At 39.8% G+C, this 17,399-nt stretch overlaps 2 protein-coding genes across 2 annotated transcripts in view; both read right to left on the minus strand.

Annotated features, from left to right (window-relative positions):
• The window catches only part of ZMPSTE24 (zinc metallopeptidase STE24), a 38,095-nt gene extending 32,334 nt beyond the window's left edge, over nt 1-5,761 (minus strand). The window contains exons 1-2 of the mRNA XM_079778111.1: nt 5,475-5,761; nt 3,076-3,222 (exon numbers count right to left, since the gene is read on the minus strand). Of these exons, the coding sequence (XP_079634237.1) occupies nt 3,076-3,222; nt 5,475-5,591 (264 nt within the window). The 5' untranslated portion in view covers nt 5,592-5,761. The remainder of the gene's footprint in view (nt 1-3,075; nt 3,223-5,474) is intronic.
• A 27-nt stretch (nt 5,762-5,788) lies between these two features.
• TMCO2 (transmembrane and coiled-coil domains 2) lies at nt 5,789-14,540 on the minus strand. Its single transcript, XM_079778112.1, has 2 exons — nt 11,514-14,540; nt 5,789-9,281 (listed from the first exon to the last, which is right to left on the minus strand). The coding sequence occupies exons 1-2, from the start codon at nt 11,751-11,753 to the stop codon at nt 8,967-8,969; spliced, it is 555 nt and encodes a 184-aa protein (XP_079634238.1). The 5' UTR covers nt 11,754-14,540; the 3' UTR covers nt 5,789-8,966.
• Between the last annotated feature and the right edge of the window lie 2,859 nt (nt 14,541-17,399).

The following is a 17,399-nucleotide window of genomic DNA, read 5'->3' on the forward strand; positions in this document are numbered from 1 at the left end:
ACCTCTTCAGCCAGGACAAAGTATTAGTATTGGTATAAGTGGAGAGTCCTGTCCACTTATCAAATTGGGACAGAATGGACTCTGTGCCTTCTCCAGGTAAGGAGAAGGTGAATCCTGAGGTAGGAGTCAGGGTTTCATAGGAGGCCCCTTTCTCAGCACACCCTTTGTCTTGGGCAGATAAAGTGAACACAGATATTCACCAAATCACTTGGACATTTGAGTGAGGAAGCTCTTAAAATCTGAGAATACATGCTGAAGAAACACGATTTCCCACAACAGATACAAGTTTATGAAACTCATTTGGTCAAGAGGAATCAATTTATTGTTTCTTCCTGTGGAGTCTCAGGAATACAATGGTCAATCACACTTTTTGGTGAGAAGCACAATATCCCACCAGTTCCTTGTGCTTTGAGGGTTTGAGGCACTATAATATAGTTCATGGGTATCCTCCCAATCTACTTTGCATTTTGATCTACAAATCCATAAATAATACCGTGGTTTATACATGCTTTTTAAGAATGTATATAAATGACATCATATGGTACAACCTGCCTTTTACACTCTACATTTTTTTAGATCCATCCTTGGTGAGTTTTAACTTTATTCAGCTTGTTCTCTAAAGTATTTATATCAAATTATGCTCCCGTCAGCATTACCTGAGTGTTCCTGTTTCCCCACAATCTCACTCACAGTTGATGCTATCCATCTTTTAGATTTTTACCAGTATACTGGGTTGGTTTAATACCAGTGATCTCAAATATGACCTCTGGATAGCAGCATCACTTGGGAATATGTTAGAAATGCAAATTCTCAGGCTCCACACCAGAACTACTGAATCAGAAACTGGAAATGGGGCCCAGCGGTCTCCAGATAAATCTGATGTACACCCAAATTTGAAAAACACTGTTTTAATAAGTTGCTTTTAAAGGCTCCCTTAGTTCTATGTCCAGCTATTTCCACTTGACAATAACTAACTCAATCATAGGTGTAAACCCTATTTTCCCCAAAGACATGCTTTGGCATCAAGGCATGGTATATGCTCCACTTGTTGAACTAATCGACTTGGGATGAATTTCTTTCATCCTATTCTCAATACTAATAAATAATACAGAATTAAGGATTTATAATGTCTTTGGTGAAGGGCTGAAACACTTAAAATTAAAAGTCCAGCTTTTAAGTAAGTACCAAGGGTAGCTTTAATATGAACTTTGAATGCATCTATGAATGCACTTGGGTACTGCTGTTGCAACCTTGTTTAGTATCCTTTGTGGAATGAAAAACAAAGTACAGTGAACAGTAAACTTTCTCTATATTGATACTCTCCCTGAGCATGCTCCTGGGATAGCCTATAAAAAGAACTAATGATCTCAGCAATAATAAGTCCAGTGCTTTTATAATTATTTCACTGAAGTCTTGTGTGCCCTTGTAAAGCAGGCAGGGCAAGAGCATAGTCATTTCTGTTTTATAGACGAGACAACTGAAACTCAGAGAGGTTCAAGTAATTTGCCTCAAGAAACGCAATGACTAAGTAATTGCTGTGTTAAGCACTGTACTAAGTGCTTCACTTACATTATCTTCCTTAGTCCTTGCCATAAACCACGTGCGACATGGTTTAATATCTACCTACTTCTCATCTTAAAGAGGAGGAAAATGAGGCTCAAAGAGGCTAAAACTCACCCAGAAACACGCAGAAATTAAAGAAGCAACAATTGGAACTTTTCTACTCTGCCCTACGCTACTCCTCAGCCATTCCATTTCTTGAGCGGGCTCTTTATTGACATCTATGAGAAGTTAGGACAGTCTGTCTCAGAAAGGCTGGACATTTTCTCTCTGGGGCTGTCACATATGTGTGAACAGTGGCACCTGTGGGCACACAGGCCTCTGCTCATGTTCCCTCAGGTAAAAAATACCAAGGCAAGAAAAAAGTCTAAGTTAATCTTTGTACTTGTTCTTTGTGATCAAAGCATATAAGCCTATTGATTTTAATCAACACAAAACAGGAATTAATGAACTTGTTTTCAAACAGAACAGGATTTCAAAGTAACACAAAATGCTTCATATCTAATGGCAAATGTAGCTGCTAATTCCCCAAGGAGAAATAGCACATTCATGCTGCAGTCCCTAGAGTTTCAAGAATGGTTTCTTCAATGTAGTTTTAAAGACTCAGAAGAGCAGAGTTTGAAACCCATTCTCCCATTTACTAGTGTCACCTAGCCATTAAATAGGCAAGCCATTTAATTTCTCTGAGCCTTCACTTTCTCAGCCATAAAAAGGGAATAATGCCTATACTTTCTACCACAGAGACTGTTGTAAACATCAAACAAAACAATAAATATAAAAACAATATACGAAGTGAAAAATCACTACCCATACAACTATTACAATGACTATTACTGTTCCCACCTTTCGCCCATCAGTACTACTTCTAGCTTGAGCCACAGCAGATTAGAGCTCTCATTCTGTTTGTACTCTCCCTGGCTCTATCATCTCCTAGCAAACTGAACCACTCCCATGTCACCAACTGTAACAATCAAGCTACTACCCAGCACCACAAACCCCTTCCCCTCTGACAGCTGTCAGTCTGTTCTCTACAAGTACCTATGAGTCTGTTTCTATTTTGTTTGTTAGTTTATTTTGTTCATTAGACTCTACATATAAGTGAAATCATAACAGCTACATTCCTGCCTCTTTTGCTTCACACCTATTCTATCACTAACAAAGGTCAGAAAAGCATTCTGAGATTTGTAGATATATTTATATTACAAAAATATAAAAAGGAAAACAAACATTACAAAGTATTAAACAGCCCAGCCAGCATGGCTCAGTGGTTGAACGTCGACCTATGAACCAGGAGGTCACCGTTCGATTCCTGGTCACGGCACACGCCCAGGTTGTGGGCTCGATCCCCAGTTGGGATGTGCAGGAGGCAGTCAATCAATGATTCACTCTCATCACTGACATTTCTTTCTCTCTCTCTCTCTGTCTCTCTCTCTCCCTTCTCTGAAATCAATAAAAATATATTTGTTAAAAAGTATTAAACAATTTGATAGTCTCTTCAAGAAGTAAATTACTCACAGTGCCTTCCATCTCTGAATAGAGTCCTGACCAGAAGCTGAAGGTACTTTTATCCAGCTGATACAGTCGAGATTTCTCAAACGTTTCTGAATCTATGATCTGTCCTAACTCCATTGGTACATGAGTTGTTGTTTTATATATCCGTCTCTGAAATATTTTGAAGAAAACACTTTAATAAAACTGTCAAACCAACTCATTATTTATTACAATAGTCACTTATGATCAAACATTGAATGGTTTATAATGTTGTCACATAAGCCTGTTGAATTTGCTTTATACATACACAAATAATGTATTTGATCAAACACATTGCCTACTAAAACAACTGATGCAGAAAAATAAAAGAACAACAAGAGAATCTGAAGCTAGCTGACTAGGTAAGATTAAAATCAGGGTTATCATACTTCAGCTTGCATATATAAACCACAAATGATACCATCCATTTCAGGTATAACATATATCCTATAATACAGAAAACAAATTCATGCAAACAAATTACTAGCCACAATATCTGTTAATACTCATGGTTAGCATACAAGGAACCAAATATGCTAACCATGAGTATTAACAGATATTGTGGCTAGAAATTAAATTTGGTCCAAGCAGCCAAATTAAGGGAAATTTGAGGAATAACAGATACAAACATAGCAGGTCTTCAAAAAAGTCAAATTTTCTTGTTAAACCAAATGCTAAAAGATCCTTTCAGCCCATGGGACATAATACAAGGTGTAGTAAGTGGTTATAGGGTAAGCCTCGGACTGACCTGCTGGCAAAGTCGCAATCAAGTCCCAGCTTGGAGGGCACAGTCCTCTAAGCATAATTAAGCTTGATCTTGTAACTGCTCCCTAGATATTTCCTGAGTAGCTAGTGGGCTGTGGGAAGGGCAGCAAGTGCTGCCAAAACAAGTGAAACTTACAACAACATTGTAGATTACCTTGTTTGTCCCTGATTATAAATAAAGCCTCAGCTTTGCAGTCTGGATCTGTTCTGTGGCCTCAGCCAGGCACAGAAAGATCCACCTAGACCCAGCTTTTTCTCTTTGTCTATCATTTCTCCATCCTTCACCACCTCCCTCAGGCTCGCCGAACCCTTGGCTGTGCTGGCGCGGCACAACAAGGAACAGATATCAAATAATATAATGGACAGTATCTTCTACAATGGTTTTACAACAAAAGGCTTTTCTATTTATTGTTGTGCATCTTACAAAACCCTCCTTAAAAGGCACTACATGAAAGCATAACTGAGTAAAGAAAACACTATAGAAAAGTAGTTACTGAAATAGGCGTATTATTTAAGTAAGACAGAGAGATGTTCAAAACCCACTCCCAATTTAGATACTACATATCGTGTGCTTCCTTTATGCAAATTATCTTCTCTAGGTGGACAAGACTCTGAACTAATGAAGCTATCCAAAGAGCTATTAGGTCAGAGAAACGAATGCTATTCATATTAATGCCTCTTTGAGTATTCTGGATTAAAAGAAGAGATCAAGATATAACCCAAACATTGACAGATATAGAAAAATTAAATTTTCAAATTTAAAGATTCATGCAGAATGTAAAATGAGAGAAGAAATTTGCAGAGGAAAAAGGCTATAATGCTCAAGAAAAAAAGGTTTTCATAGCCATCATGGGTGATACAATTCAGGAACAACACAGAATGTAGGTAAAGCAAACCAGCAGTGAGAGATGGCAATAAAGCAGTCAATTAAACATAAAATCTATCCCATTTAAAAGTTCAGATCTCTAATCCATCAAGCTGTTATGATCATCGCCCGGGAATTGCTAAGTAACTTTCATTTCTACTTTACTGTTTTAATTGCTTAAACAAAAATAATAAAGACGCTTTTGATAAAAACAAGAAAGATTGTTCTTCGGGCAAAAAAAAATTTTTTTTTAATTTTTTTTTTTTTTTTTAAGGAAAAAGAGTTCGGGTCCTCGGAAGGGTTTATTTTCAGAAAATGGTTTCCTGATTCTATGGTTGAGCATGATTGTACAAACGTCATGAGGAAGTTGTGACTCTAAAATGTTATTCTAAAATCTTCCTTTTGAAGGCTATGGGTCGCTGCCAAAGATAACAAAGATAAGTCCGGGGATCTTAAGGAAGCTGTGGGGCAGGCATAAGAGCTAAACCTGACAAGGCGGCAGGCTGCTTCCCTTCCACCAGGCCCGAACCCGCGCCTGAGTCCCACGATCACGTTGCGGAAAACGTCCCCAAGGCACCGGGTCCTCTCAAGGCCACTCCCACCATCGGGACAAATTAGGAGGCTCAGTAGGGGCTCAAGAGGGTCGAGGCTGGGTGCTGGGGCCGCAGCATTCATGTAGGCACTTGGGGTCGAGCCCGGGGCGGGCCTAGAGCTGGCCGGGTGTCGGGATTAGCTGGGCTCGGTCTAGGCTCACCTGCCGCTGTGCGAGGAAGGTCTCCCAGAGATACACGGTCCAAGAGAAAAGCAGCACGGCCCCAAAGATACGCTTCTCGGCCGGCATCTCCCACAACGGGTCTAGCGACGCCCACATCCCCACGGCCACCTGGTTCCGCCGGCTCCTTAAGCGTGCAACAGTGCCACACCAACACAGTCCCCGCCGAGCGTCCCGTTGGTGTTACAGCTATTTCCGTCCCTTCCGAGCGCCCCTGCACCGACTGCCACCCCCATCCCACGCCCTGCGCGCAGCCGGCAGTGTTACACAGATACTCTTCCCCGTGCCCACGCCTCTGTGGGTCGCCTAGTTTCTGCCGGAAAAGGACCATTCCCGCCTTCCTCACTTCCGACTCGAGGAGAACTGAACCCCTGACGCCGGGTTCCGGCCTCCGCCAACCCCGGCTCCGGCCCGCGACCTGGTCACGCCGAGCAGCACACCAACATTTTTTTCCCTCCCGCTCCTTGCCGAGGGCCTGCCGATGCTTCCGGCTTCCCTCTGGCCCTGCTTTCTAGCTTCCAGATCCGCAGCTGCATCTCTGCGCTTCGGGGCTTGCCCTGCTGGGCTGCGACCTGAGCCGTGTTTCCCCGTCAGGACAAGCCCACGGGTAGGGGGACCGAGCGGGCACTAACGCGGAGTGGACCGCCACTCCCGCCCCGAAGTTCCTGGGAAGGACGAGGGAGGAGCAGACGTCTCAGGCCCTAGAGGCCGTGCCTCTAACTAATGCTATTCGGATCGTGGTATGTTCACCCCGGGATACCGCAGACCTGAAGGGATAGCTAACAGAGACCAGGCACTGTAAGTGCCGTATTTTGGCCTGTATCGGGGTATTCTGAATTCAGGTATGTTGGAGAATGGGCGGGAGTGATGAGGTTTTCATTCAAAATCTCGCCTCTTCCACCTCAAGCGAGTCCAAGGCGGCGTTTTGCCTGAGAGAGAGTGCTCTGGAGCCAAGTGAAAGGGCCTGACTTGATTGAGGGACAAGCTCCTAGCAGAGCACAGTGCCATGCCCGTCTTGGAATTCAGGAGTGAAGTGTGGTCACGGGGACGCCTGTTAACACATTTGTTTGACTTGGAAAGTGAACTATTTCCCGACCGAAGATAAATATGACTTGGTTAATTGGATTGACAGAGTGGCGTTGCTACTGTGCATAATTATTACTTACAATGAATTGAGCGAAATCTGCAGCTGCAACTAAAATAGATTTAAATGACAGTGAAATTGTAGTGCTAAAGATGTGTGGAAATTAACACTATCTTGAATTTCCCAACTTTTCCGAAATGCTTTAAATGAGAGTAGTTATATAATTAAATGTCACTTGAGAAAGTGATGGACTGTAATGACAGGATAAATTGTTTTGCAAGTCAAATTGTTTTCAGTTCTTTGCTTTTCACAAAATTAGTGGTGGACCTAATTGAACTGTCAGCTAATGAAGGGACATTATTTGATTTGTGGTATATAACGGAGAAGGAAATCAAAGAATTAATTGACATTCCTATTAGAAAACTATCATTCCTATTTATGGAGTAATATTTCTCAGCACTATATCTACAGAAACAAAAAAATTAATCTATTAGTAATAGTCATTCAGACATATGAATTAATTGGTGGGGAAGCCCCATCCATCTCACTTAAGAAATACATTTACAGTACTGTTTTACATTTTATGTTTATGTATTATTAAATGTGTAATCATATAATTTTGCACAGATTTTTAATCATTAATTGTAATGATAATTATAATGATTAGTCAATTCAAAGAATTCTAATACTTAGACCCATACAATTACAGGAATATTTTAAAAATTCTATTCCTAATAGGTACATATTTTTATCCCAAACAAGGATCAATTAAAGGTTTTACTAACAAAAAGTTACATTTGGATAACATTTAATGGGGAAGTGGAATATAAATGTAAGTTAGAAATGATAAAAGAAAATGTAGAATTGACAAATGTTAAAGAGCTTATTTGTGTAATTTTAAATGGATGATAGTGGTTATTCAGCTGTTATGTGGATTCTGTTGGATACATTATAAAAAATAATTTTGCAATTTTATCTTAAATTGTCATTATTTATAATTTGCCAGAATTTACATGCATTGCAACCACTTTTTTTTTAATCGAGGATATTTTCCATTGATTTTTAGAGAGAGGAAAGACAGAGAGAAATATCGATGTGAGAGAAACACATCAATTGGTTGCCTCCCTGCATGAGGCCTGACCAGGGCCTAGGCTGGGGAGGAGCCTGCAACTGGGATACGTGCCCTTGACCGGAATAGAACACTTCGGTCCACAGGCCCACGCTCTATCCACTGAGCCAAACCGGCTAGGGCTCCATTGCAACTATTTAAATGAATGGTGAAAACTTTTAGATGTTAACTTAAAATATGAGGGGATAAACACTTTTTCCAAATTCTCTCTCCCTTGGTCTATCATTGCTATGCCCTCTTCAGTCTTCTTGTCTTCATCTGTCTAGGTCCATCCAGCCTGCTACAGTTGGTCCAAAGTCTCACAGAAGCTCCAAACTTTGTGGCTAAGAGTGAACATTTAGTCAGGCTGCTTGAGAGCCAGTCACAGCTGTACCATATATTGGCAAGTTGCTTAACCTCTCTGTACATCAGTTTCTGATCAGTAAAATGAGAATAATAGTATTTGCTTCCTCATATTGTGAGGACCAAATAAGAAAAATCATGTAAATATCTTAGCAATGTGCCTGGCTTGCCCAATAAAGATTAGCTACCATCTCCCCATACTTGTGAAAATTGTATCATATTGGGATGATGCTCTAACCAACTGAGCGCTGCCAAGGCGCTGCCAAACTGGATTCACATGAGAGTTCCCCTAAATTCAAGATGTTATGACCCCACTGTGTTATAATTCCTTGTTCTGAAATTACCTGTCCAGCCAGCCAAACTGAGTGCTCCTGAAACACTCAGGACAGATTCCCAAGAATTATTATCACACTGCTTAGCATAGAGGAAGGATCAATAAAAGTTGGATAAAGTTAAATAGTCTCCTTTATGTCTACCGCCACCCTTGGCCACTCCTGAGTAATTAATGCAGGGAGACTCCTGGGCCAAATAGTTAACTTATACCCAAGACCAGCACAAGGGCCAGCCTACCTCTCCAGGACAGTCCACAGCATCGCCCTTCAACAGCACATTCTTGCTGTTTATTATATCCAACCCAGCCTCTTTGGTATGGAGCTGAAGGCCATATCCATAACCACTCTCCCTTCTTTTCTCACTCCCTAGATTCGGATCTCCAGCCTGCTGAGCGGGCACCACAATCCCAGAGACATTTTAAACCACCACCCTACCCAATATTACCCCAACACACAAGGAAAAGTTGGGCTCTACCGAATAGAGAGCCAGGCCTTGCAGGGTAATTTCAATACAGTTCTCTACCTTTATTGGTACACCACTGCACACATAAGGGAAACGGTACTTTTCTGGAAAAGATTGGAGTCCATCAGATTTCAGATGTGGAAGTAAACCCTGACGTGGGCAAGGGACTCTGGCAGTCGGAGCAGCTGCAGTAGGGCTCAGAGGAGCAATCCCTCTTCGTGGCAGGTTTTTGAGAAATGATCATCCCCTCCAGGTTCTTCACTTTGCTTTCCACCATCTGAAGTTGTTTCAAAATTTTCTCTTGCAGACCCAAGGACAGGAGGATATTTTTGTCTTGAATTGGGAGAGTAATCCCTTCTGGGTTGACCAGCAAAGCCTGCAAAAAATCTGAGCCCTTCTTGTAAAGTTTGTAGAGTGTGATTACAAACAACAACAGACTCTAAAATAAAACAACAGAAGTTGAACGTTACTTGTTTATTCACGTGAAATGCCAGTTTACTATAGATGCAAAACAAAACAAAAACTGAATGGTAACAATAATCCCTTATTCCCTTTCCTAGCCTTGTTTAACAAAACATCTTTGCCCCTATTTCATCTTTTGATGTTCACCACAAAATGGAGTAGTAGGCAGGTCAGGGATTATTCTTTGCATTTACTTAATAAAGATTATAATAATAGATATCCTTTGCCAAAAGTTTGCCACATGCAGGGCTCTTTGCTAGGAGTTTCCTTGCCTGTGCATGACCTAATTATGTAAAACAAAAAACAAAAAACCCACACAACTGAATAGCCATTTTGTTACCTTCCATTTTGGACCCTGTCATTATCCAAGGTCATATACTTGGAAATGGTAGAGCCAGTATTGGACTCCAGGAATTCTGACTTACATGTATATTCAGGACACAGTGGTCTAAAAAACTGGATTTCCTGGTCATGGCAAAAAACTTTTAATGTACCCAAACAGATTCCTGCCAGAATAAGAAAAAAACACACCAATCTTTTTTCCTTATAATAAAAGCACTACTTGCGTATTGGGTATTTATGTGCTAAGCTTTATACATACAGTAGTAACTCCTTCAATCCTCACAAGAACCCTGAGGAGGGCACTGTTAGCAAACCCATCTTTACAGATAAGGAAATGGGCTTAGAGGCTAAGTGATTGCTCTTGGTCACACAGCAAGTAATGGAACCAAGATTTAAGCCCCAGCAGTCGACTTCAGTGCCCGTGCTATTTACCATTCTGTTATACTACCGCTTTTCCTTGGCTGAGGTTTTTGAAGGGCTGTAAATTCGTCTTTCTGATTGAGCTAAGCATTAACCATACAAGAGCAGAACCCAGAACTACATATAGAGTTTGTTTTTTTGCCTTGTGTTATCTGATTATAATGTGTATGTGAATATGTATACACACATATCCATACTGGGGATTTAAGTCATCTTATGTAAAATGAGATTTTGGAAAAGAATTGAATGTGAATCCTAAAAGTTGGGTTCAAATCTAATCTCAGCTTTTCTGGTCTCTGTCAACTTGGGTAGGTGATAACCAAGTTTCCTCACCTATAAAATTGAGATTAGAATCCCTGCCCTTACTACCATGCAGGGTTTTGAAAGATTAAGAGAATGCCTGTGACCACAGTTCCTCAACAGTAGTGACATGCTGTAAAATGATCTGATAATAATTTCCTTTAGCATTTGCCAAGTAAACCAGTCACTCTTTAAGAAAGTCTTTTTTTAAACCCTATCTCCTTTCATTTCCACTGAACCTCAGTTCACCTCATTTTTGTTTTCCATGTGAAAATAACTTCATATCATGAAATCGTTGGGACTCTCAAAGCATTTTGACTATATTGTAAATATAGGTATTATTTTTGGTGATTACACAGAAATATGTAAAATAATGTTTCTCATAATCCCAGCCAGTTATACTCCTCTTACCAAAAAGAGCCACTGTATACTTATGGAACCCTATCTTGTTAAAACAAGGAAATAATGAAAACACCATGATGACTAAATGACTGACTATTCGTGCCTCATCAGTTACAAAGCAATGGCACAGTAAGAACCCAAGATCCCAGTCATACTCGCGGTGCCTATTCTAGAAAAGGTACCCCGAATGGCGATTGGCACATAGTAGATACTCAGAAGATGAATCAGTGATCAAATAAATTTGGGGGTGCCCAGCTGGTGTTGCTCAGTGTTTGAGCGTCTACTCATGAACCAGGTGATAACAGTTCGGTTCCAGGTCAGTGCACATGACTGGGCTGTGGGCTCAGTCCTCAGTGGGGGTCGTGCAGGGGGCAGCCGATCAATGATTCTCTCATCATTTGATGTTTCTATCTCTCCTTCTCCCTCTCTGAAATCAATAAACACATTTATAAATAAATAAATAAATTTGGGGGTAAGGCTGCCTTTTCAGGTTGTGAACTTGTTTGATCTACTTTACTATAAGTCAAGCCAAAGACAATTGTGAGAAAGTATTTTTATGCTCAAAACCTAATTGGGGGAAGTTTTTAAGGATACTTTAGTTTCAACCAACTAAAAAACCTTCAGAGACGAGTTCACCCTTGCTCATCTGCATGGTCTTAAAACAGAATGGTAGCAATATGGGGAGAGAATTAATCAACTTTCAATGTATAACTATTTAAATTTCTCTGTAACGAAAGAGTATAACCTGAATTGACCGAACACTTCGTTTCCATAAGGCATATAGTCCTACTGCCAAGAAAATAAGAAAGAAAATCCCGAGGGCAACTTGCAGAGCTGGAGCAAGATTATCTAGTAGCCCCAAATTTGTTTGCTGAGTCACACTAGTCTTTCCCAGAAAAGTTGCTTGTAGCCAATTCCATACTGAGCTCAGAGAGGCATAATCTATGATGTCCCAGATAGAAGATGAAGGTGAAAATGTTGACATTTTAATAAGAGCAGCTCCAGGAGCTACATGTTCAGAGGCTCCAGGACCCTAGATATGAGTTAAGGAAAGTGGCCTGGGAGCCCGTGTTCTAGAGCCACTGTGAGCTGTGCTTTGTGATGTCACCGTCCCAAAAATCAGCTTGCTTCCCACTCACCCAGTGAACCTTCTCCCTCAAAACCAACCAGGTTCTGACTGGCCTGGGTTTTCAGTTTGGTCATATTGTCTTCTCTGATCTTGACAAGTCCTAGCTCTAGCACAGCACTGTCCAATAGAACTTTCGACAAAGATGGAAATACATGCTGTCCAATATGGTAGCTTCTAGGCACTTGAAATGTGTATACTGTAGCAGAGGAACTGAATTTTACATTTTATTTAATTTTAATTAAATTTAAGTAACCATGTGTGGCTAGTGATTACCTTCTTGGACAGTGAATAGATAATTCCCAACAATCCATTGAATGCAGAACAATATTTTCACATGAAAAATTTGAGAATTGAGGCTATGTGGAGATTTGAGAAGACAGAATTTAGAGAGGGCTTTACTAAAGAGTGAATAGTTTACCTGGTAAATGTGGAGAGAGATCATAACTGTATCATTTTGTAGCATTCCCTTTTTTCGTGTGTTATAATTAAGAAATTGTGATCTTTAGGAAGACTTTTCACATTTGATCCTCATTTTGCTTATCTTTTTACAGAAGGGCATTCCACCTCAACAATTTATATTAGGGAAAAATGGTATATGCTGAACACTTTTGTAAACAGTATGTTGCATTATAAACTATCTGGCGTGTTATCAAATCAGTTACTTACTGATTAGTACCTATCTTCTCAGCAAGGCGATATGAAAATATAAAATGTATGATCTGTTCCCCAAAAGCTTACATGGAAAAAGATAGTTCACACACAGCAAGAATACAACAGAGTTTGCACCAAGGGGGGAGGGGCACAATAAGGAAAAAAAGGATCAGTTATGACGAATGATTTTTAGAAAACATTGTCTAGTGCTACTCCAAGTTGTTCATTGTGGTTGACTGAAACAACAGGAATAGGGAAGGGTGGGGAAGGAATAACTGTTTTTTTCTTATAGGAAGAGAAGGTATGGTAAGTTGCTTGAGGTGTCAGAGACACATCCAGAAAATGGAGTCTACAATGCTGTTGGAAATATAGTACTTGTGTCGGGGTGAAATAATTTAGGAGTGACTGCTATGGATGTTAAACCCATAGTCTGCTAGCAATTGACTGTAGCCAGAATCCTTTTTAGTAAGGGCTAAAGTTACTCAGAAAAGGTTTGGGATTTGACTATAACAGGTTAAACATAGGTCAGAAACCATTAAAAAATGATAACCAGAAACTTTTTGGAGAAAGATAGGGATGTGACAGCTGAATAATGTAAGACTCCCCACACTCAATTAGATCCCCGTTACAATGCACTTAATACTTTACTTTCAAAGCATTTAACACAATTATAGTGATTTGTGTAATTTTTGGTGTAATACCAGTTTTTCTCATATTGTAAACTCAAGACAGACAGGGACCATGTCCATTTTATTGACTACTTTATCCCTAGTGCTTGGCACATAGTACACATTAAAATATTTTTAAGTGAATGCAAAGTCCCCCTAGAAGAATTCCATATATCTATTCCAGACTAAATTGTTCATTCATCAAATGCTTATTAATTACCATATTTGTGTACTAGTTTGTACAGGAACTTTATTTATACTGTTAGCTGTTATGAGGACAGGTCTTTGAGAGTATAATGGATCTGGGTTCAACTATTCACTAACCTTGTTACCTTGGGAAAGTTATTAATCTGGGACTCAATTCTTCATTTGTAAAGTGGGAGTTATTCCTACCTTGTGGAGCTGTAATGAGAATTTGGTAATTTGTGTAAAAATACCATGATATACATATAGATAAGAGCAACTATTATTTGTAGTGATATTTATGATCAAATACAAGGTATTGTAAATCTCAATAATATATGATGTCTCAAAGAAAATCTAGGCCAAAAACCCATTTGTTTGATTTCCCACTTGAATACCTGAACAACTCCAATGACCAAGAATTTATCACTATGGACAACATCTCAGCCCACCTTCAGTGTCATCCATTCACCTAGCCAGCCAGCCATCACACAGTTGTGTCCATTCAGTAGTCTTCAACATCATGCCTATGCCCTATTAGGACTTTCTTATTTACACATGGCAACTTATGACATATGCAAGGTTTACTTTTGAGCCTTCAACAGGTTGACTTTCAAACAAAATCCGAAATCTAGAACGAGTTATATATAAGGCATTAAAGTACCTGGTTCCTGTTTACCTATCCAACCCTCTCCTTTCCCTTTCCCACTTTTTCTTTCAACTAGACTTGCAAATGTCACTACCATACCAAGCTGTCGCACCACAAAACCTTTGCACATAATTGGATTATCCTCTCTGGTTAACTCCTATTAATTCTTTGAATTTCTGTTTAAACACCACTTCCTCAAAGAAGCTTTTCCTGTCCTCTTTTTGGTTCCCATCACAGTCAAAGCTTCTATTGCAGCACTTTTACTTAACCATCTTTAGTATTTCATTTAATGTCTTTCTTCCTTACTAGACTATAATCTCCATGATGTAGGAAACTCACCATGTCATGTTCAACACTCTTATCCCCAGGAGCTAGTGATGCTATGTGCTTTGTAAATATTTGGCTAGAGCTTTCCTGTGCCTCCTGTCTTTTCTTTTCTAAGCCAAACGTACCAAATACAGGTTGACAGATTAAATGTGACTATACTGGTTACCTTCCTCAAAGTGCTTCAGACCTCCAAATTCAGTCTGTCACAATCTATTCCTGCAGATACTCTTTTTAGACTCAACTTTATGTAAGGGGAGCCGTTGTCCCGAATCTGTAGTACAAAGCCAGAAGGCATTAGTCTACTGTGGGGTGGGAGGTGGGAAGGAGAGGGGACTGAGCAATTTTTCTTTTATAAGATTCTTTAAGTTGACTTTTTCACAGGTTACATGTTACAGAAATAATACGCACCAGTTTTCCATCTCTTCCCTCACTTGAGGAAATGTCAATACTGGACATAGGGCTGGAGTTGGGAGTTGCAGAACCTGGTTTTTACCTACACTTCAAACTTTATTTCCCACTATTCACTTTCCCAAACAATACACTGAGAACTTTGGTATTTTGGGTACTTTACTACCTGCAACTTTACATCTTACTTCCTGGATGTAAGTACCGCCCCCCCTCTGATATTCATCCAGTCAGAAGAGATTGGAAACTAGGTTCCACCTCTTCCTAGCTTTTATTGGCTAGGCAAGACACTTCAACTCTAAAGCTTTTGTCTGTCAAAAGAAGGATAACAGTACCAACTTCATGGAATTATAAACATTCAACAAGGTACTTTTGTGTAAAGTGCTAAAGTGTTAATTACCCTGAATTCTCATAGAACATCCCACTTTGTACTCTAGCCCATTTCTCCTAGGACTTTTCTGTGCCTATGAATAATCTGAAGACCTTGTTAAAAATGCAGATTTGATCCAGAAATTCTGGATATTTTACATTTCTAGCATGCTCCTCGGTGATGCCCCTGCTGCTGGCCTACTGCCACACTTTAAGTGTTTAAGCTACCCCAGCCTTCACGTAAAGTTCCACAACAGCAGATGCCTTGATAAACTTACTTTGGTATTTTTATATCCAAAGCATCTGAAACTATCTTTAAATATGTGTGTACTTAAATATTTGGTTAATGACCAATTCTGTCCTCCAATGACTGTCTTTGGCAGTGCAACTCTGAAGTAGGCAACCTGGGACTGAGAAAGGATACATTGGGGATGGAATCCCTAGGAAAACTAATCAAAAGCTTTCTTCCCATTGTTTTCTACCCTCTCTTTTACATTATACAGGTGCTCATGAACATGGGGAGACACTGAAGCAAGATAAGTCTGGATAAAAAGAATGAAAGTACTTGGCACCCTCTATTTCTACCCATCATTTTGGGAGGCATTTTTATATTGAAAAAGGCTTTGAAAACAAAGTCAATATTTCCAAGTCTGGAATAAGTCCCAGAAATGTCAAGAAAAATAATGGTACCTAAAAGCTACAAATATAATCCTTTGGCTTTCTGTATTCTCATATAGTCCTGCTTCTAATACAAAAGACTGTTTTCAATAAAAGTCAAATGAAGCAAGCTGCTCAACTAGAATAGAAAATGTTAGGATCAACCATTTGATCCTAAGTACTTGAAGCAAATTTTTAATTGGATTCTGAAAATTAGGGTTTGGTTCCATTGCAAGTTACTCACTTGGTCCTTCCAGTGGGTGGGAATTAGGTGTGACTGAATATAGTCTTAAGCAAATTAGCAGTTTTCTCTTGTTCCTGGTTAAAAATCTCTAGTATGAGGATTAAAATATGGCTACCAGTTGTTTCCCATGCTCAGATCACAGAAAGGGACCTTTCAAGATCATCATCTATATCTCCTTACTTTGTAAATGAGGAAACTGAAGCCCACAGAAGAGATTAGCTCAGGATCTCAAGTCAGCAGTGGCCTCAGCCTCTAAGATGTGCCAGTTTCTGCCCTTTTTCCCCCCCAATAGATTTTTATAATCCTGTTACTCACTGTGATCTGAGCCAAGCAAACTTGAATACAGGGGGTGCTTTAGACATATGGTGAGAAGGTGGCAGAATGAAATTCCCAAAGAGCTGACAAAACAAGGCAACAAGGTTTAAGGGTCAGAGAAATTCTAACCACAGCATAATAAAGGGATATTAGGAATGTTTGAGTCATTTCATTGCTAGCTAATAAAAGTGGCTGAAAATTTCATGAGGGACAGAGAATAAAGCTATTCCATTTATAAGAACACATTGCTTTCCTTGTCGTTATAGATGTCCCACAGTACACTGAAATTCAACACATCCAAAGACCAAACTCATCTTGGTTTTCCACCTTCTTCCTAGAAACCCATTCCTTTCTTTTTTATTCCCACCCCAATTAGTTGCATCACTTTATATATTCCTTAAAATGTTTTCCTCATCCTCAAAGAACCAACAACACTCTTTGTTTTGTTAATCCTCACACGAGGATATTTTTTCCATTGATTTTTAGAGTAGAAGGGAAAGAGGGAGGAAAGAAGGGGGAAAGAAACATCAATGTGAGAGACACATTGATTTGTTGCCTCCCACATGCACCCCAACTGGGACCTGCAACCCAAGTACATGCCCTTGACTGGTAATTGAACCTGCGACCCTATGGTGCATGGGCTGACACTCTAACCACTGAGCAACATCAGCCTGGGCCCAACAATACTCTTAAAATTTCTTAATTTCATTTACTTTTCCTTCTGCAAATGTCAGAAATACTCTCACCAAGTTTGCCTTAATTACTTCAGTAGTCTTATCTATTCCATTTCAGCCCCTCAAATCACACTCATTTAAAGTGATCTATAAATTGTTATTTTGTATAAAGTCCTTCAAAGGCTCTCGGATGCCTAAGGACTTAAGTCCAAAATCCTTAGTGTTCATGGTTTGGTTCCTGCCCACCTATTTCTACAGTAATCTCATCCACCTGGGTGCTCCCTGTTCCACTTTTACTGCCAGCATATCAAATTATTTGTAGTTCCCTGGACACATAACTTCGTACCTCTGAATTTGTTG

Source organism: Cnephaeus nilssonii, assembly GCF_951640355.1.
Source record: "Cnephaeus nilssonii genome assembly, chromosome: 7".
In the NCBI taxonomy this organism is placed as follows: domain Eukaryota; kingdom Metazoa; phylum Chordata; class Mammalia; order Chiroptera; family Vespertilionidae; genus Cnephaeus; species Cnephaeus nilssonii.

Bases quoted from the DNA above. Each gene is read 5' to 3' on its own strand.
- TMCO2 (XM_079778112.1), bottom strand. From the start codon at position 11,753: ATGTCAACATTTTCACCTTCATCTTCTATCTGGGACATCATAGATTAT. The intron at 9,282-11,513 runs GTTATACTCTTT...GTTTTATTTTAG, and splicing joins GAAGTGTTCGGTCAATTCAG to AGTCTGTTGTTGTTTGTAAT.